Genomic DNA, 25,250 nt, shown 5'->3' with positions numbered 1-25,250 from the left:
GACGTTGCACTAGGCACAGGTTTGGGAGTAGGATGGAGACACAAAGATGGACTGATGGATAGAGGACTGTCCTTGGAGAAAGAAAGACCTGAATCTGAGTCCTGTCTCTGATACAAATTGAGTGTGTGTGACCTTAGGCAAATCACTGCCGCACTCTGAGACTATATGAAGGGGTTGGACTAGATGACCTTTAGGTCCCTTCTAATCTATGATTTATGATTCAGTGATCTCATGACCTCTCTAGGACTCCATTGCCTCATCTATAAAGTTATGGGATTAGACTAAATAATCTCTAAATTCCCCAGTAACTCTTAATCTATAATCTTCTGATCCTATAAATCCATGACCTCATAGTTCTCAGTTTTCTTATCTCCAAAGTGATAGGTTTGACTTAATCAGATCACCTTAACCTGGGTTACCTGAAATTACTTTTCAATATTTCAATAACTGTTTTCAAATCCTATGTATTTTATTGTATGCATTTAAAAATATGATTCTTAGAAGGGGTCCACAGTCTTTGCCTAACTTGCCAGAGGGGTCCAGGGCACACAGAAGGTGAAGAAAGCCATGTCTGGGCAATTGTACAGTCTCTTCTACCTTTAGGTCTGTGATTCAATTATGCTTCATCCTATGATCTCTCAAGTCCTCAGTTTCCTTATCTGTAAAGGGATTAGACTACATGACCTCTGAGGTCCCTGGCCAGCTCTAAATCCAGGATCAATAAGACACGTTTAATTATTATTTCAGTCAAAGCTCCACAATTTCATGTGATTCTAAAGGTTTAGATTGAGCTCTCAGAGAAATAACCATTTCTCTGTATCACTTAAAATCACACATGATCTGTGTTTTTATTGTCCTCAGGGTGGGACAGTGGATCCAACCTGGTGGTGCCTGGGGAAGATTTGGTTGGAGCAGTCTCCAGCGCTTACAAGTTTTGTGTGGAAAAGACCAAAATAAATAGACATGGGGGATATTTCCGGGCTCCCCACTGCTTCTGGGACTTCAGTCTCCATAGGCTACCAATCAGTGCTTTTCCCAACTGTTTAACCTCCTTTTTAACATGTCTTAAAAACAAACAAAACTACCTCCTTCCTCCAATGAGTGCACCATTAGGATGTAAGCATGAAAAAAGAAATAGAGATAGATAATAGGGAATAAGGACAGGATTTGTAATTTCATTACAGGCATAAGGAATTCCCAGTTGAGGAAACTCTCTACCAATGCAGATTGGCAATTTATATCCTTAGAGTTGTGTAGAGCATTGAGAGATTAAGTGATGTGCCCAGGGTTAAAAAGCCAGCCTGTAAGACCTGGATTCAAGAGACAGCCTTCCCCCTAGTAACTTCCTTTCTTCCCCCTCCCTTACTAACCTCAAGATAATACTAATAGCTAACATTTATATAATGCTGATTATGTGCCCGGCACCTCACTAAGCACTTTTATAATTGTCATCTCATTCCATCCTCACAACAGCCCTGGTAAATAGGAGCTATTATTAGCTCCCATTTTACAGATGGGGAAATTGAGGCAGACTAAGTGACTTGCTTAGAATCACATAGCTAGTAAGTATTTGAGGCCAGATTTAAACTCAGGTCTTCTTGACTCCAGACCCAGCACTCTATCCAGCATACCACCTACCTGCCATAAATAATAGCTAACATTTATATAGCCCTTCCTATGTGCCAGACACTGTGCTAAGTACTTTACAATATTATCTCATTTGATTCTCACAACAACCTGGAAGGTAGGTACCATTATTATCACCATTTTGCAGATGAGAAAACTGAGGCAAACTGAGGTTTGTCTGAGGCTAGATTTTAATTCAGTCATAGCACTGTATCCACTGCACCATCTAGCTTCTTTTAGGACATAAATTTGGCAGGTTTCCTATCAACTCGATAAGCACCCACTAGGGAATGAAAGATCAGTAGACTTGGAATGACTTTGTGGGGAGGGGGAAGTTCTCTTAGGTCAGATTGAGGAGATACAACTTATTGATGCCCAATCTCAGAATAGAGATCACCCAATCAACGAGCATTTATTAAGCACTCATTATTTGCTAGATGGCTAAGAATACAAAGAAAAATCAGAAATAGTCGAAATGGCCTACTGGGGTTAACATAGACACCTGTGGTAAATGGGGAAAGATTTATTGTTTTTGGATGCTGCACAAATTCCCCTTTACAAGGCTTGGAATCTGTTCTTTAGAATTCCTCGCTTTAGTAATTCACCTCTATGCAGTTGGGGGAAGGGGGGAAGCCCTGCTACTGATTCCTTTTAAAGTCAGTGACAACATCTATTGACGAGAGAGAGAGAGAGAGAGAGAGAGAGAGAGAGAGAGAGAGAGAGAGAGAGAGAGAGAGAGAGAGAGAGAGAGAGAGAGAGAGAGAGGAGTGCTGTACAAAAGTAGCTGAGGTGAGTAATGATTCCCCTAGGCCTAATAAATATCTGAACTTCACTGGAAAAAGGAGCCGGGATAAGCAGTGGGAGGGGTGGGGGGAAGGCAGGGAACTGACTTCCTTGCAAGGCTGGGATCGGCCTCTCTGTCCTCAAGTGTCTGCCTGAGGTCTGGGAATCTTCCTCTGCCTCCTACATTCTCAGGCTTCCCTTAGCCCAGAGAATGAGTTGCTAGAAGTAGGTCAACATTGGGGAGACAGGTCTGAGCCGATGAAAAGACACAACTCTGACCATTTCTGCCAATTCAATCAGGTGTTTCAGAAACTGCTGATAAGATCATGGGGCCAGCCTTTCTCAAGACTGTAGGATCAGAGATGGAGAGCTAGAATGACCTTTCCATGTCCCCTGGGCCAAATCATTTATTTCACAGATGAGGAATTTAGGGCCCGAAGGGCTGAAGTGACTTTGACCAAGGTCACCCAGGTACTAGTAAGTGACAGTGCTAATGCAGTAATTGTGCCTTATAATGAAGGGATGGAGATAAGGATAAGGGAAAGAGAATGGACCTGTGATTTTATTGATATAGGGAGCTCCTTCTGCTGATGCAGCTGGGGTATGCTCTTGCTTTAGAAGGTTGAAGTGTTAGGTGACTTGTCCACGGTTACATAGTCTGTATGTGTCAGATGCAGGATTTGAACCCAGATCCTTTAACTTCGAATTCAGTAGTCTTTCCACTGGACCAGAATACCATAGAGGGGTTTGCATTTATGATCATAGGGATCTGGGATTTAGGGCTGGCAGGAGCCTTAGAGGGCATCCAGTTCACCCATCAACTGAGGGGAGTGGGTTCCTCAAGGTTGTGCATACCTTTATGATGTTTTGAGCATCTTTCTACTCACTCTCCACTCAGCAATTCAGGATTCACAATTTATAAACTAGAAAGTTGGCATAGAGATTAAGTGGCAGGTAAAGGATGTAATCTATTTTCAAATGGTACATAGAAAAAAATGGAAAGGCAATGAATAGCTAAATTAGTCAAATCCTTTCAGAAGGCAGAGTAGAGAGCTATCCTTCATTAGAGACAAATTTTATGCTTTGAATTTGATCAAAGTCATCCATAAAACATTTGGCAAAATGGCACAAAGGCTGTGGACTGCTCTTGGACAAACATCTCTTGTGAGAAATCACAGGTTTGACTTCTTTATCATCCTCTAGAAACAAACTTGACCCGTGCCCTCAAGGCCAAGCGATAAGGGCAGGGACTGCATCTATGACTTCCACTGGCACAGGAAACACCCAGTTGAGAAAACTCCAACTACCAATGAAGAATGGCACCTTCTCTGCCATTTGTGGTTGAAGACTGTTGCCTCAAGCACTTAGAGGTGAAATGACTTATCTGAGGTCACACAACCAGAGGCAGCACATGAAGTCCAATCTCCAGTCTTGGAGGCCAGCTTGCCATCTACTATTCCAAGATGCCTCCTAAGACGAAGGCAGTTCCTCATCTTTGGGGTATCATTCAGTGTCTTAAGACACTGTCATCAAGTGGTTCTCTAGAACTGGCAATTAACCATTCAGACTCTATCTAATATTTTCCTAAAGAGAGGAATACATTAAGTTTTAACTCATTTCCCACCCGTAGATCACAATTCTATAGTGCTATAAGATTTCCCTACTTCTTCTTTACTTTTTCTCTACTTCTCTCTCTACAACAACTCTGTGAGGTAGAAATCATCCCCATTTTACAGATGAGTCTCAGAGTCACGATTTTGCCTGTAGTCCCAGGCTACTATTATTACTGGTTGCCCAAGGCTACCATATGCCCACAATTCCTTAACCTGCAAAATGGGGATGATAACATTTGTTTTAATAAATGACAGAGTCTGGATTTTTACCCCCTACAGCAGGTATGACTGAGTCCAAAGTTCATTCCACTCTGTCTGCTGTATGCCACAACTCTATAAGGAAACTCTCCATAGAGAATATTCAAAATCCCCCTCGATATCCCCCTTAGCCTGAAGGTATTGAATGGTTCCTGAGCTTTCTCAATAGGCCTGGGGTCTAGGTGCGAGTGAAATATCAAGCAACATTGAAATGTAGCCTATTGTCATGGATAGAGCATCGAACTTGGAGTCAGGAAGACCCAGGTTCAAATCTCACCTCTGACACTAGCTGACGACCCATTCCTTTTCTCTCCTCACTTCCCTAATATGGAAAATGGGGCTTGTAAACTGTATTAATGACCTCATAGGGTTGCGGTGAGTCTAAAATGAAACGATGTTTGCAAACATAGGAATACGGACTTGACTTGGCATGTGTCATTAGTATGGAGAACTAACAGATGAGGCAGCTCCTTCTTACACACATCTGTAACTCTGTGACTCTGGTCTTAGCTAGAGCTGCAAGGGGACACTGAGGTGCTGAGACCTTCTAGGTTTGTGGATGGCAATGAAATACTTGGACTGCCCACCCAATACCCTTCATCCATGGTAAATGACTGACATCTCCTTCTCCAGTCTTGTTCTTTTTAACTGGTGGTGGGAAAGGCTTGTGATTTCATTGCAGCAGGGAAGTTCCAGTATGGAAATTCCAATCATTGATAGAATTTTACAATCTGGCTGTAACTTAAAAATTTAGCAAGTTGCCCAGGATGCTGGCTTACCAATGACCCCAAAGCAAGTATGTGTCAGAAGTATGACTTGAACTCAGGTATTCCTGGCTCTGAGGTCAGCTCTCTAACCACTATGGTGTGCTAAATGAATTGTACATAAAGCATTTGGCAACCTTCAAGCACTATAGAAATGTCCATTGCTATTATTAGGGGCCGAGTGACACGGCCTTTCTTTCTATACTTCCTTAATTATCTCAAGCATGCCAACCACTTGCTTTCCAGTGAGAAAGATTATGCTTTAAAACCCAGCATTCCTATTGAAGTCTTGGACGATCCCTGGGAGAGGTACTGTGTCCAACAGGAGTCAGTTAGCCTGGCATTCTGAGGATGCAAATGCAAGGCCTGCCTCTGAGACATGGGGTCATTTGTTGGCATTGGCTCTGGGGCATCCATGCCTCATAGAACAGAGGATAGGAAAGTCTAATATTCGGCAGGATGAGCAAGCTGCTGACCACAAAAGCAGCTTTTCTTGCTGGTAAAATAGCTCTGAAGGTTCCAGCAAGAAACCAGGAAATGTGACCTTGCTGACCCCGAGCTGGCCAAAAGTCAAAAGCCTTCACAGGCTGGATTTTCAGATGCCAGAGGTTTTATGGCTCTCTTTTCAAAATGCACTAATGTTAGTTAGCACGGAGCTTCAGGCCCAGCCCACACCGAGAGGTTAAACAACTAAAGGCCAGGCAGCCCCACAGTCTGTCAAAATAGGACATTTTATTTTCACAGCTGGAGATAACAATTGTGGCTGGACCTGAATTCCGCAGGGTTACAGACAGAGGAAGCTGACAGGTTTAGGGATGGGTAACAATCCCTAATCGGTCTACCATTGTTGGCTTGAAGACTCCTGTTAGCCCTATGGTGAGAGAGTGGTCAAATGAAGAGAACCAAAGACCTTGGCATCCAACATGGCACCTGGAAACAGGTTACTCATTCATTCATTCCTTCAAGAATCATTTATGTAGCACCTTCTACATGTAGAGCTAATATGTGAAAGATCAATGATTTGCAGTTTAGGAAACTCCCAACATGGCAATTTCCCCCACCAATGGGGATCCCAACCCCTGTATGACCTTGTAAATAAGTCATAAGGAATTCCTGGGTATACAGAGGTTAAGTGGCTTGCCCAGGGTCACCTGGCTAGTAAGTATCCAAGACAAGATTTAAATGGAAACTAAGAGCAATGACTCTGGAGTCAGAGGACCTGGGTTCAAATTCCACCTCGATACTACCTGTGTCATATTAGGCAAAACACTTAGCCCCTATGGGCCTCTGTTTCTTTATCTGAAAAATGAGGGACTCAGTGTCCTCTGAGGTCCTTTCTAGTCCTCCGTCTATGACATCCTATGAACCAAGTTCTTCCTAACACCACGCCCAGTCTTCTACCCATAATTCCAGGTTGCCTCTGTGTACAGCACTCTGTAGATACTCAGGAGCATTCTTTGAGAAATATAAATCCTCATACACATACAAGGTGCTGCTATTATCCCTGGTTGCCTAAGGTGCCTGTATACCCATAAGTCCTTGACCCGCAAAATGAGAGTGATAGTATTTTATTCTTTAACTCAGAATGATACTAGGAAGACTATAGAGGGAAGATGGCAAAGGTTGCCAAGCAAGATGTAGAAAGAAGAATATAAGCATGAATAATCACATCATTTTCCGTACGGGGAAAGCCCACATCCAATTGGATAGCTGTCTATGTTGAGGGTCCCATCAACTTCAAATGGAAGCAAATAACATTTACTCATCAGAGTCCTCTCTCATTCCACGTAAAAGTTCCAAACTGCTCTTCAAACTCCCAATATCTCTCACATGCTGAGAAAGGAATTTCGAAATGCAGCTTCGGAGTATTACGCATGATTCATCACAAAGAATCATTGGAAGATGCTGGCGCCCAATCCTACCAGCCCTGTGAGCTAATCACAGAACCACACTGTTCTGGGAAGTCTGTCAAAAGTTCAAGTATCTATGATTTTGTGGGCACAGGTCCTTCCAACATCAATGCCAGGGCAACCCCTCTCATATCTTGAACTTGGAGGCGGTCAGATGTGGATTCCAACCCTACCTCAGAAGCTTAATTAGGTAACCCAGGCTAGTCACACCCATTGTGAGCATTGGTTTCCTTCCTCTGGAAGATGGTACTTATCTCAAAGGGCTGTTGTGAGGATCCATTGGGATAATATAGACAATATATACAACCAACCAACAAGCATTTATTAAGCACCGACTCCATGCACTGAGGGTGCAAAGACAAAAATTAAACAATGCCCGCCCTTGAGGACTTTACGTTCTAATAGAAGAGATAGTCTGTATGTAAATGTATGTATGAAAATAAATACAAGGGAAACATTTGACTGGAAGGATACCAGCAGCCATAGGGAATCAGGCCTCTTGCAGAAGTAGAGCTTAAACAGAATTTTGAAGGAAACCACCTAGTCCTATGTAAATGCTAGATTTTGTTGGTGGTAATGGTCAGTCATTTTTCAGTCATGTCCAACTCTTTGTGACCCCTTTTGGGGTTTTCTTGGCAAAGACACTAGAGTGGTCTGCCATTTCCTTCTCCAGCTTATTTTTACAGATGAGAAAACTGAGACAAATAGTGGTAAGTGACTTGCCCAAGGTCACACAGTAACAAATGTCCGAGATGGGATTTCAACTCAGGAAAATGAGTCTTCCAGGCCCAGCACTCTGTCTTCTGTGCCACTTAGCTGCCCAAATGCTAGATACAAAGAATTCTTTTTTTTTTAGCCAAAGACAAAATTTATTAAAGATCTACCATATTGGTCAGACTCTTAAGGAATCTGAGCACCTGTGAGCTATTGGCTAGACTGTAAAAATCTGAGCAGTGGCTAGATTATAAGCATCTGAGCCTAGTTACAAAGCATTCTAAGAGACAGAGGTGACATATCAATGTTAGGCAAAAGTAGTAACAGGAAAAAGAATAGAAAGTTGTCAAAAGTTGTTGTGGTCAAAAACGTGATTCCTCTGCAGCCAAGCTAGTGTTTGAGCTGCCTCAGCTGAACCCAGCTGGTCCCTGGACACTGGTGGAAGCCATTTCCTCCAGGAGAGTCCGCCAGAGTTTGTCCTCGCCTGGAGTGGCTTTTGGGAACCCAGGGCCACCTCCGAACAGTGATGAGATAACAGAGAAGGTTTATCGGTAAAGGACGGAGTCAAACAGTTGCCATTTCTATCAGCTCTAAGGTCTGCTCAGCTATTCCTAAATAACATCTCATGGTCTCACTTGAGGACCAACATGATATAATGGAAAGGGTGATGGACTAGGGTCTAGATTCGAATCTTAGCCCCAACATTCGGGGACGTTAGAAGGGAACTTTTAAACCTTCTCATGCCTCAGTTTATTCATGTGCCAAATGAGGCCAATAATGCCTATAGTATATACCTCTGGGGGTAGTTACGAGGCTCATAAACTGCTTTGCCAATCTTAAAATTCTATAACAGCAGTGGACAGAAAGCTGACCTCAAAGTCAGAAAGATATGGGTTCGAGTGCTCTAACATAATGGACAATATGTGACTCTGGGCAGTTTCTCAATATGCCTAACAGCTGTCTAAGAGTATATAAATTGCAGGGTAGTTACTGATCTGAATTAGCGGAAAGAATTTCCACACTAGAAGTTCCCTACATAAGTGAAATCACAAATCAGCTTCTAAAAAAAGAATGATGAGAATGGGTGGGCTTAGGGCTTAGGGTGGGTTTAGCTGTTATAATCTCACTTGGCCCTTACCACAACCCCTTGGGGCAAATCGTACAAGCATAATCTAGAGGTGGAAACAGCACCTTATCCATCCCCCTCATTTTACAGGTGAAGAAGCTGAGGCCCAGAGATGTTTGCAGAATCATAAACATAGAGCTGGAAGAGGTCTCAGAGGTCATCTGGTCTACCACTCATGTTATTATAGCATTAGATATTAAAAAGACAGCAAGTGATGAAAGACTGGAATTTACCTGCTTTTTTGGAATGCTACTGTAATCTTAGTAATCTGTATTCTTGGCATCAAAAGTAACTTCACGTGATAGGAGCTAAAAGGCAAAAAAAAAAATCTAGTTTTTAGGTATGAATGTTCTGAACACCATCTGATAGCGTATATTTAGCATATCTCAGCGAAGCTGCCAAAATCTGGCATTTTCCCTTCTAGAAATGCCATGACCAAGAACTCCAGCCCTTTCTGTACTTCCAAAAATAACTCAGTCAGGGCAAGACAGTGTCTTTCAACTTTTTACATCAAAAACCTAACACATATACAAACAGCTAAGTAAACAAGAAACTCATAAAATCAACAGTCTAAACAACCCAGGCTCCTCAACAGCTTCATGGCATCTCACAAGAAAATGAAACCCAGAGTGAGCCCTCCACCAGCAAAGCAAAGCATCACTGGCATGTCTTCCCTCCCACCCCTCTCCCACCATCCTAAATCAGTGGTCATGATCTTCTACACTGGAAACTTAACTGAGTCCTGAGATATAAGGTCGCATCGATGAAGTGAGGGCTCTGATGGGATAGCTTGAAACTATAGATTTACAGCTGAAAGGTGTGTGTAATGTCAGGGCTGAGAGAACTCTTAGGAGAAGGTAAGAGCTGGAAGGGGTCTTGCCATAGAGAATGTCAGAACTGGGAAGACCCTTAGAGCACAGAATGGCAGAGCTGGAAAAAAATCTTAGCGACCGTCTATCTAGTCCAACCACTTTCACTTTTGCAGATAAAGAAACTAGAACACCCCCCCCAAAAAAAAAGGCAGTGACTAAGGTCGCATAGATCACAACCAGCAGCAGAGCTGAGCTATCCATCTGGATTTTCTAATTCAACATCTATTGGTCTTTCCATAATACTACACTGTCTCCCATTTGGGGATGCAGCAAGTCTACTTATGCCTAGCCTCTGCTATGACCAAACCAACCAGTTTTGGTACTTAAAATTTCACAAGGCAGTACATTCCATTTACGGATGGTGAGAATATCTTGGGAAATCTCTCATATTGAGCCTAAATCTGCCTTGGTGAGACAGAGCAATACTATCATGAGAGAAGTAGCTAAGAGCCTCTTTAGAATCAGCTAGGAAGATCATTAGAGGCCATCCATTCCATCTCACTCATGTTACAAGTAAGGAAACTGAGGTCCAGAGAGAAATGACTTGCCCAAGTTCCACAAGCAGTAATTGGCAGAGATACAAGTCAAACCCATATCCTCTGTTGTCAAATTCAATACTCTTTGGACTAGTCTGATATTAGTTTGGGGGTTTTTGTTGTTGCTGTTGTTGTTTTATTAGCTAGCCCATTTATCAACCAAGAGACTTTGGATACATTTTTCAATTGGTTCAAACACTGACTCAGCCCACAACTTGCCAAGAATTTGGTTCTCTGCATCTTCCTGCCCCCCACCTGCTTCCTTTGAATACCGATCCTCTTGAAAGGGGACAACCTATGTGACCAGGAAGAATTTGAGGTTGCTAACCCTTAAGCCTTCTGAATGGGCATGATGCCATTTCATCACTTAACAGCAAATTCAATGCACTTGGTTTGGGATTGTTACCATTGGCATAGAATGACACCAGATGCTGCTTACAGCTGAATCCCGTATAAGCACCTTTGGACAACCACAACTCTTATCTTTGCCAAACAGCCCAGATATTTACTGGCATTTTGTAGAGTCTCTAGTAAAGTGGACAGGAACTTGATCTTAAAGGTCATTCCCCAAACAGATGCATAATTTGCCTGACATTCAATACGCCTGATTCCCAGAGATGAAAGGCTGACTTAACTCTCCTGGAATTTGGACTTGTGATTCCCAGGGGACAGGGATATTGGAGCTGATACCAAGCCCACTTAATCATGCCTACACACACACACACACACACACACACACACACACACACACACACACCCAAATAACTGATATTGCTGCCACAGATTGCTCCAACAGGTAACAGGCCAGGGCAATTGCGGACCCTTCAAGATTTCAGTGGCTCTCCTTACATAATTAGTCTTTCTGGGGAAGAGGTCAAAGCCAAGATGGTACTTGCTGTTGGACAAGAGTGTGCTAATGCTTAGCACGGCCAAACAGCATTTCCCCAGTGCTCAAGGGTACTATCTATTGCCAAGATATTGTGGCCTACAATACTTGACTTGTTCTGAATGGGCAGCACTGGAAATGTTTGCCCAGTGGAAACATCACTGCTTCCCCTCAGAATAGTAGAGGGCCTGTTATCATGCTGTCCTATGTCTTCATATTAGATGAGTGGGGTGTGTCTCTGGGGCAAAAGCTAATGGTGCTAGTCAAGGGGAACAAATGAAGTCTGTTCAATTTCTAGGTTTGGGAGCTGTCAATTGCTGTTTGTATCAGGCTGCCTGTTCTGCACAGAGCCATCAGTAGTAATGATGGTAGCTAAGTGGGGTTACCATCATATCAGTTTTTTAAGGTAAAGTCAGTAGGTAGGAGAGGAGAGATGGAGGGTGGGAAGAGGAGAAGATGTATCATGTGGTTTCGTCTTGTTTTAATTCATTATTCTTGCTAAACAGGCTGAATTCAGCTCAGTTGCTCCTATACCTCAGAAGGAGCATAAGTGCTGTGAGCACCATCTAAACTGTAGCGGCCTGAGACAAAGCCCCAGTTGATACAGCCTAGTTATGAAACACCCCACCCTATAATTGCCTTTGTATCCCCAGCACCTAGTAAAGGGCCCAGTAGGAGCCCAACAAATACTTATGATTGATTGATTGACGGCTGACTGAAGTCCAGGAAAGTTAAGTGATTTAAGATTATAAGGTCATTAGATCATCAACCTAAAGCTGAAAAGGACCTCAAAGTCCAACCCTTTTATTTTACAGATGAGGAAACTGAGGCCCAAGGATATAAAGTGACATAGAGGTTCCCAGATGTAGAACTAAAAGAGATCTCTGTTGTTGTTCAGTCATTTCAGTTATGTCTGACTCTTTGGGAATTTCTTTGCAAAGATACTGGAGTGGCTTGCCATTTCTTTCTCCAGCTCATTTTATGGATGAGGAAACTGAGGCAAACAGCATTAAGACTTACCAGGGTCACCCAATTAATAAGTGTCCGAGGCCAGATTTGAATTCAGGAAGATGAGCCTTCCTGATTCTAGGCCCAGCATTCTATTTACTGTGCCACCTAGCTGCCCTAAAAGAGACCTCAGAGACCATCTATTTCAACCCCTTCATTTTGCAGATGAGGAAACTAAGGCCCAGACTGGTTAAATGACATGTCGAAGGTCACATAGGTGGCAAACATTAGAGGCAGGCTTTTGAACTAGACCCTCTGACTCCATAGCCAGTATGATAGAGGGGATTTTTGGTCACCAACTGTTGGACTAGATGGCTTTCAGGGTCCCTCCCAATTTGGCCTAAATGATTACCCATTCCCTTGTGACATTAAAAGATAGAATTCCTTTTTTTAGCTCATTGCTGTTTTCCTTTTTAAATACCTAATCACATTGACAAGTTTGTAGAAATTTGGGATGATTTTTGCCAAATTAGGAATAGTTTCAGTACCCAGCAAAATGGGATTAAAAAGTGGGCACCATCTTGGTTGCCCTCACGGCCAATGCTTGCCATTCTTTGTCAACACTACCCTGGGTAATTAAGTTAAGATAATGAGCCAAGCAAAAGATGTAACTGAGACCACAGTCCCTAAGTGCTTTTGTTTTGTTATTTCCATTGTCTGCACCAAAGAAAGTGTGTGTGAGACTTTGGGAACCGAGCCAAATGCAAAGCAGACATTCCAGCTGGTTTGGAACAGTCACAGCCATGTATGTTTGCGGCAGGGAGAGTAGGGGGAGGGAGGGAAGGAGGGGAATGGGCAACTTGGGAAGAAGTTCACTTTGCTCAGCTGAGTTATATCTATGCCTCTACTTGGCTATGGAGACACACCTCAAAGAAGAGGCTAAATTAATCTTTATGAATTTGCACCCACTCAGGCTTAAAACTAACACCCTCTTTGAGAGCAGAGAGGAAAATCATCTTCTGACTCCTAGCTAAAGGCCTGCTAGGTGGCATAGTGGTGAGACCACCAGCCTTGGAGACTGGAAGACTTGCAGTCTTTCTGACTTAGATACTTAGAACTAACTCTCTCTCTCTCTCTCTCTCTCTCTCTCTCTCTCTCTCTCTCTCTCTCTCTCTCTCTCTCTGCGAGTGTCTCTGTCTCTGACTCTCTTTCTGTCTCCCTCTCTCCCTCCTCCCTCTCTCTGTCTCTGTCTCTCTGTATCTCTGTATGTGTCTCTCTCTCCTCTGTCTCTCCTCTCTGTGTGTGCCTCTGTCTGTCCCTCTTCTCTGTGTCTCTGTGTGTATCTCTCTCTGTCTCTGTATCTCTATCTCTCACTCTGTCTCTCTGTCTGTCTCTCAAATTGTTACCTCCTATCAGGAACACAGTCCCTCCTTACTACCATGCTTTAGAATCCCTAGTTACCTTTAAAGCTTAGTTCAAGGATCACCTTCTACATGAAGCCTTCCTCAGTGCCCCCAGCTGCTAGGACCTCCTCCTTCCACCCACCCAAAAGGACCATTTTACTTAGATATATACATACTGCTGCCTTCTTAGAATGTAAACCCCCAAAGGCAGAAACTCTTTTATTTTTGTGTTTGTATCCTAAGCAAGTAGTACAGTGTCTGGCATGCAGTGAGTGCTTAATTAATACTTAGTGACTGATTGATACTATGCCTAATATTGATAGACCGTTATAGAGATCAGTCACTGAACTGGTCACAAGATTCCAATCTGAAAAGGACGTTAGGGGTCAGCAGGTCTAGCCTGACTACACACATAGTAAGGAACAGATCTCCTTTCTCTCTTCTCTCCTCTCTCTCTCTCTCTCTCTCTCTCTCTCTCTCTCTCTCTCTCTCTCTCTCTCTCTCTCTCTCTCTAGCTCTCTCTCTCTCTCTGTCTCTGTCTCTCTCTCTCCTTCTTCCCTCCCATTTCCTTCCCTTCTCTATCTCTCCCCCTCCTTCCTCTCACCCTTTTCTCTCAATATGCTACTATATTAATGTTCTTACCTCATTGAGGGAGAGGGAATCCTCACATCTTCACAGTATACTGCAACTGACAAGATCAAAGGAAAAGCTCTTGCTTTTGCATATTTTCAATCAATGTCTGGGAGCCTGAGGCTGATTTCTTCTCTTCTTTCTCCATTCCCCATAAATTCCTACACTAACTGTACTAACCACTGTACTAACATTTTTCAGGGGTGTGCAAAAGAGTCAACTATCAGGGCAAGATAAGCCTATAAGGTAGGCTGCTCAGATTCTTTTGCTGCTGAACCACTGGACAGAATTTCCCATAAATGTCAAGTTACACTTCATGTCTTTGGGGTTCAGTTTCCTCAGAAAGGGTTGGACTGTTACCTCTAAGGGCTTTTCCAGCTTTGACATTCAGTTTTCACTTAAAAATAATAATAATAATTTCAGGTGCCATTCAGGGGTATTAAGGAAAAGTCATCACTACCTTCAAATGTTTCAAGAGCTATGTGAGGGAAAATTTGCCTTATTCTTCTTGGTCCCAGAGCATGGACCAATAGGCGAAATTTAAAGGGACTCAAATATGGAATCAATAGAAAACTTCTTAGCCATTAAAAACAACTATAAAGGAAATGTGTAGGCAGTCCTGTGAAATTATGAGTACCTAGTCACTGGAGACCTTCAAATAGAAGTTGGATGTCCGCTTGTATAGAGCAGAATGGAGTGGTGCAGAGCGGAATGAGATAGAAAACCTTTATTAAGTGCTACTGTGTATGAGATGATAAGGATATGGTAGACGGTGCTTATGCTCTAAGTAGGGGGTTGAACTACCTGATCCTTCCAGTGGCTCAATCTTGTGATTATCTACTCAAACTGGGGGAAGAGGGTTGAACTAGGCCTGTAATTTTGTTGGAATTTCTGGTAAAGAAACTCCCTCTACCAAGGTAGATTAGCACCTGCTCTCCAAGTTATATTCTTAGTGACTTGCCAGCAACAGTGAGAGGTTAAAGGACTTGCCCATGTCGTATAAACATGATGTGTCTTAGACCCATGTCTTGAACTCATGTCTTCCTTACTCTATGGCTAACTCTCTATCCACTGGGCCACACTGCCTCTTTTTATTATATACATAGAAGATAGGGACAGAACCTGTAATTTCATTAGTATAGAGTATTCTATGGTCAGCAAAAGTAGGCAAAAAGGATCAAGAGATCAGAGGTTCTTAACCTTTTTTTCAGCCCTAGACCTTTTTCATAATCTGGTGAATCTATGGACGCCTTCTTAGAATCATGCTTTTACATGTGTAAAGTAAAATATACTCAATTACAAAGAAAATCAATTATATTGAAATATGACTATCAATTTTTTAAAAAAGTAACTTCATGGATTCCAGGTTAAGAACTCCTATAACATTTATGATTCTTAGCACCTCTCCTAAATAAAAAAAGCTCTTCTCTGTAAAAGCCCAAAGAAAACATACTTCTTGGGATGTGGTATAGAATTATCCAAGGGCCATATTTAGTAGTGGGAAGTGGTCCCCAAGTCTAGAATGCACTCCCGCCTCACCTTGGCCATGCGGAATTCCAAACTTCCTTGAAAACTCAAGTACCACTTCCTACATGAGACATTTTATGACCCCCAGTTACTAGCCTTTTCTTTCCTTACAATTACTTCATAAATTCTTTGTGTCTATTTATTTTATGTTCTTGTATCTACCAGTAGTCAGTCAGTCAACAAACATTTATTAAGTGCTTAGAATGTGTCGGGCACTTGCTAAACACTAGCAAAAACACAGTCCCTGCCCTCAAGGAGCTCACTTTCTAATTGGAGAGACAATATGCAAGTAACAATGTACATACATTAAATAGACAGACAGATAGACAGACAGACAGACAGACAGACAGACAGACAGACAGACAGACAGACAGACAGACAGATAGATAGATAGATAGATAGATAGATAGATAGATAGATAGATAGAGTAAATGGAAAGTAAATGTCTTACTTGAGGATAGGAACTATCTTGCTTTGGGTTTTATATCCCCAATGCCTCATACATAATGAGCATTAAATAAATATTTGTGAGTTGAATTGAATATTATTGATATGTTGGTTAAGACTGGGATTTGTGTGGCATAGTGAATAGAGAGCCAGTCTTGAGGAAAGGAAGAACTGAGTTCAAGTCCTACCTCAGCAGACCCATACCAGCTGTATGATCCTGGGCGAATAAGTCACTTAACATCTCAGTGCTCTAGGTCAGTGGTTCTGAAAACATTCAGGGGTCTGGAGGGGTCCAAAAGGATCCATGAGGTTCAAACTATTTTATGATAATGCTAACATTTTAGCTTCTAATACAGTCAACATCAATAGATATAACCCATATAAACAAAAACTCTTTGGGGTCCTCAATAATTCTTAAGAGTGTCAAGGTGGTCCCAAGACCAAAAATGTTTGAATACAGCTTCTGTAGGCAACTTTCTAAGATGAAATTGCAGAGAAGGTGCACTCACGAAGTCCCTGGCTAAGACTGATTATTTTTGTTCATTTTCAGGAAATACATTTGAAGAACGCAAGCAGAGGAAGCTCAGGAAGCAGGAACTACAGAATGTAAGACCTACCATCCAGGGGCGAAGAATGAACATGCCACCTCTGCAGGATCCTTCTCTGTAAATAAGTTATTTGTTCAACATTGGAAGACTTTAAAAACAAAAACCAAACACACCAGTTGTTTTAATAAGCTTGATGAAAAGGCAAAGCAATGGGCATTCTCCTAGTGGGGTGGGGGTGGGGGATGGACTGAGCTAACATTCCAATGTTAAACCTCTTTAAAAGACTAGTGTCAACTCCTTGCTAAACATCTTCCCAGAGCTGCTATGTTGCTCTCTGATTCTGTAACTTCTCTATACTATCCTGTACAAAAGCAAAACAAAATATATTCCCTTCCTTCTCAAAAGCCCACAAGTCCATGGGCCTCCATAGCTGCAATTGCTCAGAATCGATCTATGAACCCTTGGCTGGGAGAGCAACGCATTCACCAGCCTTGTCTAAATGTGCATGTGTGCATGTGTGCGTGAGTGCGTGCATGTCTGTGCGTGTGTGTTTTATTTTTATTTGCACTTCTTTAACAAACAACAGGGCTGTTTGTTTTAATGGTGTCAGATAACGGTTGTCTGTCTTCTCCCTTCCCTTTCCATTTGCACGATGCAAATACTCTCAGTAGCCAACCCCCAGCAGGAAAGTAACACCATGAGATTTTCAAACACACACAGCTTCCCATCTGTGGCACTTGGACCAAATATGGGTTGGATCCGTTTAGTTTAAAAAGAAAGCTTTCTTTGCTCCCCCCCCTGCACCCCCCACCTCTTCCTCCACAAGCAAGTAGACACAATTTGCAAAACAAATTCTTTTGTAGACCCTAGTCCCAATTTGCTGAGTGCTCAGTGTCTCCTTCTGTGATCTAAGTCATTTCTTCCTTTTACTTTTTCACATGTAAAAGCAGTATGTAAAATTTAGCATATCATTAATACAGAATATTATCAAATCATATGTACAACTCTGTTTTCTAGTACAATGGTGCTATTTTGTAGTTTGTTATATGAAGGAGTCTGGCCAAAACCGTAACTGGTGAAAGCAAAATGAAGAAGAGATGAACAAAGGGAAAAGGAATTAAAAAATCCACCTGGTTTTGATGGAGAACAAAAAACATTCTTCCCCCCCCCCCAAAAAAAGCAACAAATTTCTTTCAAAAATAGAGCTAAAGATACCAACAATGATTATCTCTTTCTCCATGAGAGAGTATTAAGAGAAATCAATCCAGCAAATAGTGTCAAAGGCTAGGAATTAGAAGTCCTCCCTTTCCTTTCTTAATTTTGGGGACAAAATTATCCTTTTCTCATCCCATCCTCAAACTGCTGTGGACTCACCACTGTGTGACCTTGGGCAAGTCACTTCACCACTCTGTGCCTCAGTTTCCTCATCTGCAAAATGGGGAGAGTTCTTGTCATCTACCTACCTCACAGGAGTGGTGTGAGGATTAATAAGAAAAGGCTCTCGATTCTACCACACAACAATGAATTGCTGGAGTGAAAGGAATCCTCTGAATGGGTGACAATATCATAACCATGGGATGCATTCATAAATTACTGTAAGCATCAATGTGCTAATAGCTCACCAGGCTTCTCAGAAATATTTCAAAGCACATGGGATGTGTTATATTTGAGGACTGGATAGAATTATGCATTCTGATTTCAACACACAAACAGAAAGAGAGAGAAGAGGAGAAAACAGAGAAAAAGCCAAATTCGGCCTGATTTCCGCCAGTAAAGAGGAAGACACGGCTTAAATTTTCAGGATGCAATGATTCTTTCAGGCAAACAGCCTCCATTTAGTAAATGCCTCTGCTGGTGCATGAAATGATCATCTAGATATCTGAAAATTTTAATTTGCTCCTTCCTTATAGGTCCATGTATCCCATGATTCAAAATATTCAAAGTGTCGAATAAAACAATCACAGAACTGCTGCCTTGAATAAATTTTAATCTAGCCTCTGACTAATGCATCACTATAGATGCATCTTTTTTAATTCGACTACTTTTCACTAAATTCAGTAGCTAGTGAGTTCTAAAGCATTTCCTTGACCAGTCAGAAAATTTTGTTCCATGGAAAAAACTCTGTCCAGGAATCTCTCATAAATATCCTACAAACACTTCCCGGCGTGCCACAAAACGGCTTTCTTAGGAGAGTAGACACTGAGGACAGGCCCACGGAAGCTCATTTCAGCCTGGTCTCCCCATTTCAAGCCCCAGGGGTCCTGGTTTCCTAAGACCCTTAAGAGTGTGGCTATGACATTCAAGGCTGCTCTGAAGTACAGTTTGGTGGTGTTCGATCCTGGTCCCACAGTCAGCAGTTTGTCTCCCTAAGGTGCACTCGAGCATCTCTCTACTGGTCCCTTTCCCCGATATTCTAAAGCTCTTTGGTTGTACCTAACAGAGACATTAAACAGGGGGCTAAGCAACCAGATGTTAATTTGGTAGAATCAAATCTTTATTCCCAATGAAACCTCGATCAGCAAGCATTTATAAAGCTCCTACTGTATGCCAGGCACTATGTTCTTTTAAAAAAAATTTCTGGGGTGGGGGAGGAAGAGGAAAAAAAATGTCATAATGTGAAAAGTCTTGTCATGCTGCCTCTCTATCATTAATGGGGCTTTGTAAATATTCCTTGACTCTTCAAATCTCAGTTAGAAGAGACCTTCAAGGTCACGTAAGTCTACCCCACTCCCCCAGTGTAAGAATGTCCTCAATGATTAAGCACATGAACTAGTTGACCTTCACATCTTTTTCCTCCACTTCCATGAAAAGCACTGAGCTCTCGGGCCTTTCTTATGAAACTTACTTTTTCATTTGAGGGGCCCATCTCTCCTTTATGCACTTAGTACGGTCACATAATACTGTAACAAAGAGAACATTCTGGCTCCTCAGCCCACTGGGTCACTTAAATAGAAAACAGAAAGAGAGTTTTTCAGTCTCTGAGTCCCTTAGTGTCAATGCACCCTCCCTAATGGAGGTGGGGGGGGTATTTTAAATCAAAGGAGATCATGTATAGTAAAGCACTTTGCAAATACTTTGTAAAGGTCAGTTGTCAAATACCAAGTGTTGTTGTTAAAGAACAGAAAAATACTGCCCTCCCCATTTAGAGTTAGATACCTAGAAGCAAAAATAGTCACCTCTTGAGCTGATATTAGGATAAGAATCAATATTTTATCTACTCAATCCGTTCATTTAGAAAGATTTCTTTTTTAAAAAAATAGTCTACAGTATGTGCTTTTAGGAATGGGAAGCTATAAAGAGAAAAAAGAGGAGAAGGAGGAATGACAGTTTTTTAAAAAACAATCCTTGGCAATAGAATCAAAATACTTTCTTAAATCAATCAATTGATCGACAAAATATATTAAGCTCCTACTGTGCACCAGGCACTGTGCTTGTTGCTAGTGATACAAAGCCAACAACACCACCGACAAAAATGAAACACTCTCTGCTTTCGTGGAGCTTACATTCTTTAAGGGGAGACAGCATGTACCTATCAGTCAGTCAATAAGCATTTATCATGCACCTATTTACATGCCAGGGATTGGAGATTCAAAGACACACATGCAAAAAGAAACCATACTGCATATCTGACACCACATCATTCTGTACTGAAAACAGTGTCAATTTCCAGTCAAGAAGCTTTTATTGAGCATTGTATTCGGTACCACAAGAGGCTGTACAAGAGATCAATCTTGGCCATTCATTGAGAGAGTAGTGATAGACATTGTAGATGGCCAACACTCCCTTCCTAAAGAGGCTCTTCAGTGGTGGCAATACTTTCAATTCTCCAGCCTCCAGCATAACTTCCAAGAGACCTTTCCTGAGCCTCCTGACCCAGGATGGTGCATGATACTATGGGTGTTAGCTAGACCCCAGCTACTGGTCTATTTGTTTCGTCTACTAACTTTATACTAGAAAAGAAAAAGAAAAAATTATCACCACCCCAAGAAGAGATTGCCCAAAGCAAAAGAGCCTAATTGGCATCAGTTTTGATCAATGTGATTCAATGAACTCTTTGGGTTCAAATCCTAACTCTGCCAAGTACTACTTGTGTGTCTTTGGGTCTCAATTTCTGCATCTATATAATGAGATTGAACTAGATGACCGCTGTGGTCTACGACCAATCAACAAGCTTTTATTAAGAGCTTGTGACATGCAAGGCACTCTCCTAGGTGCTGATACTACAACTACAAAAATAGGACTGCTCCTACCTGGAAGGAGCTCACATCTTACTATAATCCCATACTTTAGCCATCATCAAAAGAAGGGATTCCGATGAACAGTCAAGCCTGGTAGTAAGCAGACTAGGTGTGGTCTTCTTTCCCATCAAAATCTCTCTCTCCCGTGGACACAGAAAAACTATTGACACTTGCCAGTCTAGAATACATGCTAGAGGGTTCATGGTGGCATGGTGGCATTCTGAGCAGAAATCAAATCCCTGATCAGTTTCTGAAAATTTAAGAAAATTTGAATCCTATGCAGGAGCCATTTGCAAACTGCCCCTGCTTTTGAGGGGTTAGTTTGTTGGTATGTAGGAAGTCCCCTATGCCAGATGGCTCAATGGTCTCCATCAGGAAAATGTACATTTCCTAGGAGGCTTCTAGAGGAGTATATAGCAGTCCATCTTGCTTTCCTGTTTACGGATTTGGCCAGCAATGCCAAAGTGGTGCTATTGTTTGTTTAAGAAAGTACTTGACTAAAAACACAAAAGAAAGCATAGAAATATTTTTTTAAAGTATTGAAAAAAACCAATGATTCTATAGATGTAAGGCTTATTGAAATAGAATTAGGTCTAGCCATCACCTTTCACCTTTTTTTTAATCACTCACAAGTAGCAAAGCCTCCAAATGGTTAACTTGGGGGCAGGGGTAGAACTTGGACATTAAGGTCAGCATAGGCCCTCCATGACTTTGTAGGCTCTTGAACTTGGAAAACTCATCAGGATATTAATAGAACTAAATACCTTGGCTCAAGACACAAACATAAGTGAAAGACAGCATTTCTAAGTGAATGGCAGAGCTCAAATAGAGGTACAGTCAAGGGCTGGTTGCCCTGTTATCTGCTCCCAAGTCAGAAAGTCAAAAGAGAGGAGCAAATTAGGGGTGTGGGTGGGGATGTGCAGTCACTGCTAAGAATACCTTCTCCCCTTTCTCCCTATGACATTCTTCAGCACTTTCCCATTCATGAAAGATGTTCACCCTTCATTTAAACATCTCAATGAGCATTTAGCCCTTCTTCATATAGAAAGCAAAGTCTCTGATCTTTGCAAGGAGCCATGCCACATAGCATTTCCAATGTGAGACATAGGTTATCTACTGATAAAGGTAAAAAAAAGAGGACACTTATGAGAAAGAGTTGAAAGATATGGCTAACAATCTGTGAAGTTTTTTTAAACTTTATATTGTCTTTATGATTATCTTAATGTGCAAAAAAATGACTAAGTTCTTTCTTTCATTTTTTTTCCTTTTTTTGGAATAAGGGGTAGTAAGTTAAAACCCAAATAGTCTTTGAAACTATAGGCTAGTTAGGAAAAATGTATGTTTGACTTAATGAAGTTATAATCAGTCTATTTAAGATAGTTTGCATTTATTTTTTAGTATTAAAGCAATTGTACTAATTTATTTGAGAGGTACTTGCTATGGTTGGCTCTCTATGAGAACACTGCTTCCCATCCAAAGCAAGCTCAAAAAGTGCCATGCCTTCTTTCCAGTCTGCCCACTGGCAAATCTGTTCAGTGCCATTGATTTCAAAATTCGACCATTGTATTTTTTCCATCTTCTCACCCCACCAATCACACACACCTATAGTCACAAAGGCCTGATCATGCCTCAGTGAAACTGACCACATATGATGTATTTTCATTAAGAAAAAGCTAAAAGGAAAGCTGTTAAGGTTTTGTTCCTGTTTGTTTGTTTATTTTTACCAATGCTAATATTTAATCCTATAGTATACACTTTGCTTGCTACTATTTTACTTGTTTTTCTTTTTCATAAAAAAAAAAGCTTTCCTTTCCAAAGTTAGAACCTGACACATATCAGTCTTTTCTTTATGATTCCTACCCCCTCCCCAAGAAATGGTGGGAAGAATGGCTGGAGTTCTCATACATCATGCAGAGTAGAAAGATTTCCATCTGACAATGAACAAGATGACCAAGAAGCCTTACGTTGAAAGCATAGAGGATTGGATTTGGTTTCCATCTGTTCTGTTTTGCATTGTCCTTTTTTTTCCCCTTCCAGTTAACATGTTGGTGGGTCTTCTTAGGAAGGGTAAGGGCAGACTACTCTAGAAGTGCTGAGCTGGAAAAGACTGTTTAGAATGATCAGCTGAAACTTTTCTTTGTATCTACTCCTTTTCCATACATTATTATAAACAAGTCACAAGTGTGAGCAGATGCTCACCTTCCATTCTTCATTGGTCCTTCTTATGCTCTTCTTTCTGCAAAGGGAAAGAGTATCTCCTTTTTTTTTTTTAAAGACTCTCCCTGTGTTACAAGAGGAAGACATAAGAGCAATTGTCCCCATTGCCTGATAATAAAACAAACTAAAGATGTTAAGTCTTTGTCAGAGAATGTCGACTGAATCCCATCTGCCATTTTGTACATGGAAGGCCACCATTATTTGACCTGGCATGTCTTTTGGCCCAAATCATGTATGAAAATAGTTCTTCATCTTTTGCCCAAAATGCACCAACTTTGAAGCTAGGAACCATCTTTTTCCAAGACCCACCTAAGAGCTTGATTCCATTCATCTTTTTTTTTCCATCTTGTTTTGCTCTGCCATCTCTGGTCACTCTTAAAATAAATACAACTGCTGATAATCACCCAGCAGGAGTGCCTCTCAAACCCAACCTATTTACCAGCCTTTTTTTTTTTTTGCTATATCTCATTATAACTCCTATTCAGAGTAAGATTAGCAAAAGCTTTCCAATGTCACTTACCATGTATCCAGTTTACACAAGGGCTCCAAGCACTATACAAGATCCTCTTTGGATAAGGAGAGTTAATGAAGTATGAAGACTATGGTTCTACCTTGCATTTTGCTTCATTATATTTTTATCACTTTTCTAAGGCCAAGTGTGCTAAACAGATCCCCTGGCACTGAACCCATACCTTCCCTGCTACTTTGTAACCTAAAAATGGCAATCGATAGTTCATTATGATATGTCTTAGCTAAAAAAAAAAAAGCATATTTTTCAAGAAATTAATCCTGATTGTATTTGAAATTATTATTCAATTCATTTATGGTGAAGGAATATTGATCCTGATGACTTCTAAAAATGTAACTAACTGAATCATTATCTTTCATTTACTGTTGTAATAAGCATATTTGGAAAATGTACGGCTAGAGAGTCATAATAAAGTGATATTATCTTCCTTTTCTTTAGTAATTACATTAAAATTAATCACGTTTGATTAATCGGCCTGTTTTGGATAACACTGGCATAATGTGTCATTCCTAAAGAATTCAGCTATAACATCAGTCAACAAACTTTTGTTAAGTGCTTGTGTTCTCAACAATCAAGGATGACAATCAAGTAAAATGGTAACTCCAATTATACACGAACCAAAATCAACCACCTGTTGAAAGTGTGCCAATAGCAACAGGACAACCAAATTAATCCAAACTACACCACATATATAGGACTAATAAGTCTCAAGAGCTATCAGACCACAACCCAAAGTGACCTGCCTATGAATAACATTTAGTGTGGAGCACAGGCAATTCTTGACACAAGACGCAGAGGATTACATCATATATGACAAATTACACATCCACAGGGACTCACACATATACATGTGGTGAATGAGAATGGGGCTCTTTTTCAAGTGTTAAGATCTCCTGCTTCAATAAAACATTCTGGTTCCCTATTGAAAAGACATTAAGACAACATGCCAAGTATGGTGACACAGACATGTGATCCTTGCTACTAGAGAAAGCTGGGGATGCTGAATTGCTTGAGTTTGAGAGTTCTGAGCTGCAGTAGGGCTAAAGCCGATCAAGGGTCCACACTGAGTTGGGAACCAGTATGATGAGCCCCAGGAAGCAGAGAACCACCAGGCTCCTTAAAGAGAGATGAAGTAGCTCAAGATAAAAATGAAGCAGATCAAAGACTCTGTGTCAATCAGCAGTGGGTCTTGGAGACCTCTTTTGAGAGACCATTGCATTTCCAGGTTAAGCAGGATAGGGAGAAGGAAGGAAGGAAGGAAGGAAGGAAGGAAGGAAGGAAGGAAGGAAGGAAGGAAGGAAGGAAGGAAGGAAGGAAGGAAGGAAGGAAGGAAGGAAGGAAGGAAGGAAGGGAGGGAGGGAGGGAGGGAGGGAGGGAGGGAGGGAGGGAGGGAGGGAGGGAGGGATGGGATGGGATGGGATGGGATGGGATGGAAGCAAAACACATTGGGAACAACAAGGTAAAATAGGGTTTCAAAATATCTTGTTAGAGATTTAGAAAACCATCTATCCAAATATAGCAAAGCAATGCCCTGTCTGTCTGCTCTATTTGCTACACCCCCATTCAAAGCTTGAAGTGATACATTCTACATGTGAATTTGAATATCTAAAGTTATGTTGGTTATCTCCTGAAAAGCTTTCAAACCACCAATATAAATATAACCAGTGGGATCTCC

General features: G+C 41.4%; 1 protein-coding gene across 6 annotated transcripts in view; it reads left to right on the top strand.

Moving 5' to 3' along the window:
• Window positions 1–24,002, top strand: part of IGF1 (insulin like growth factor 1) — a 112,030-nt gene extending 88,028 nt beyond the window's left edge. For 4 of the 6 annotated variants that reach the window (XM_078146834.1, XM_020982359.2, XM_020982364.2 and 1 more), the window contains one exon: window positions 16,594–24,002. In XM_078146834.1, coding sequence (XP_078002960.1) covers window positions 16,594–16,712 — 119 coding nt within the window. In that variant the 3' untranslated portion in view covers window positions 16,713–24,002. Of the gene's footprint in view, window positions 1–8,884; window positions 9,010–16,593 lie in introns of those variants that run through there. The other 2 variants (XM_078146838.1, XM_020982360.2) reach the window with 1 other exon arrangement.
• Window positions 24,003–25,250: the final 1,248 nt, after the last annotated feature.

Source organism: Phascolarctos cinereus, unplaced genomic scaffold (genome assembly GCF_003287225.1).
Source record: "Phascolarctos cinereus isolate Bilbo 61053 unplaced genomic scaffold, phaCin_HiC Scaffold_1;HRSCAF=81, whole genome shotgun sequence".
Lineage (NCBI taxonomy): Eukaryota > Metazoa > Chordata > Mammalia > Diprotodontia > Phascolarctidae > Phascolarctos > Phascolarctos cinereus.
Note: the sequence above shows the minus strand (reverse complement) of the source record. Positions and strands in the feature narration are given on the sequence as shown.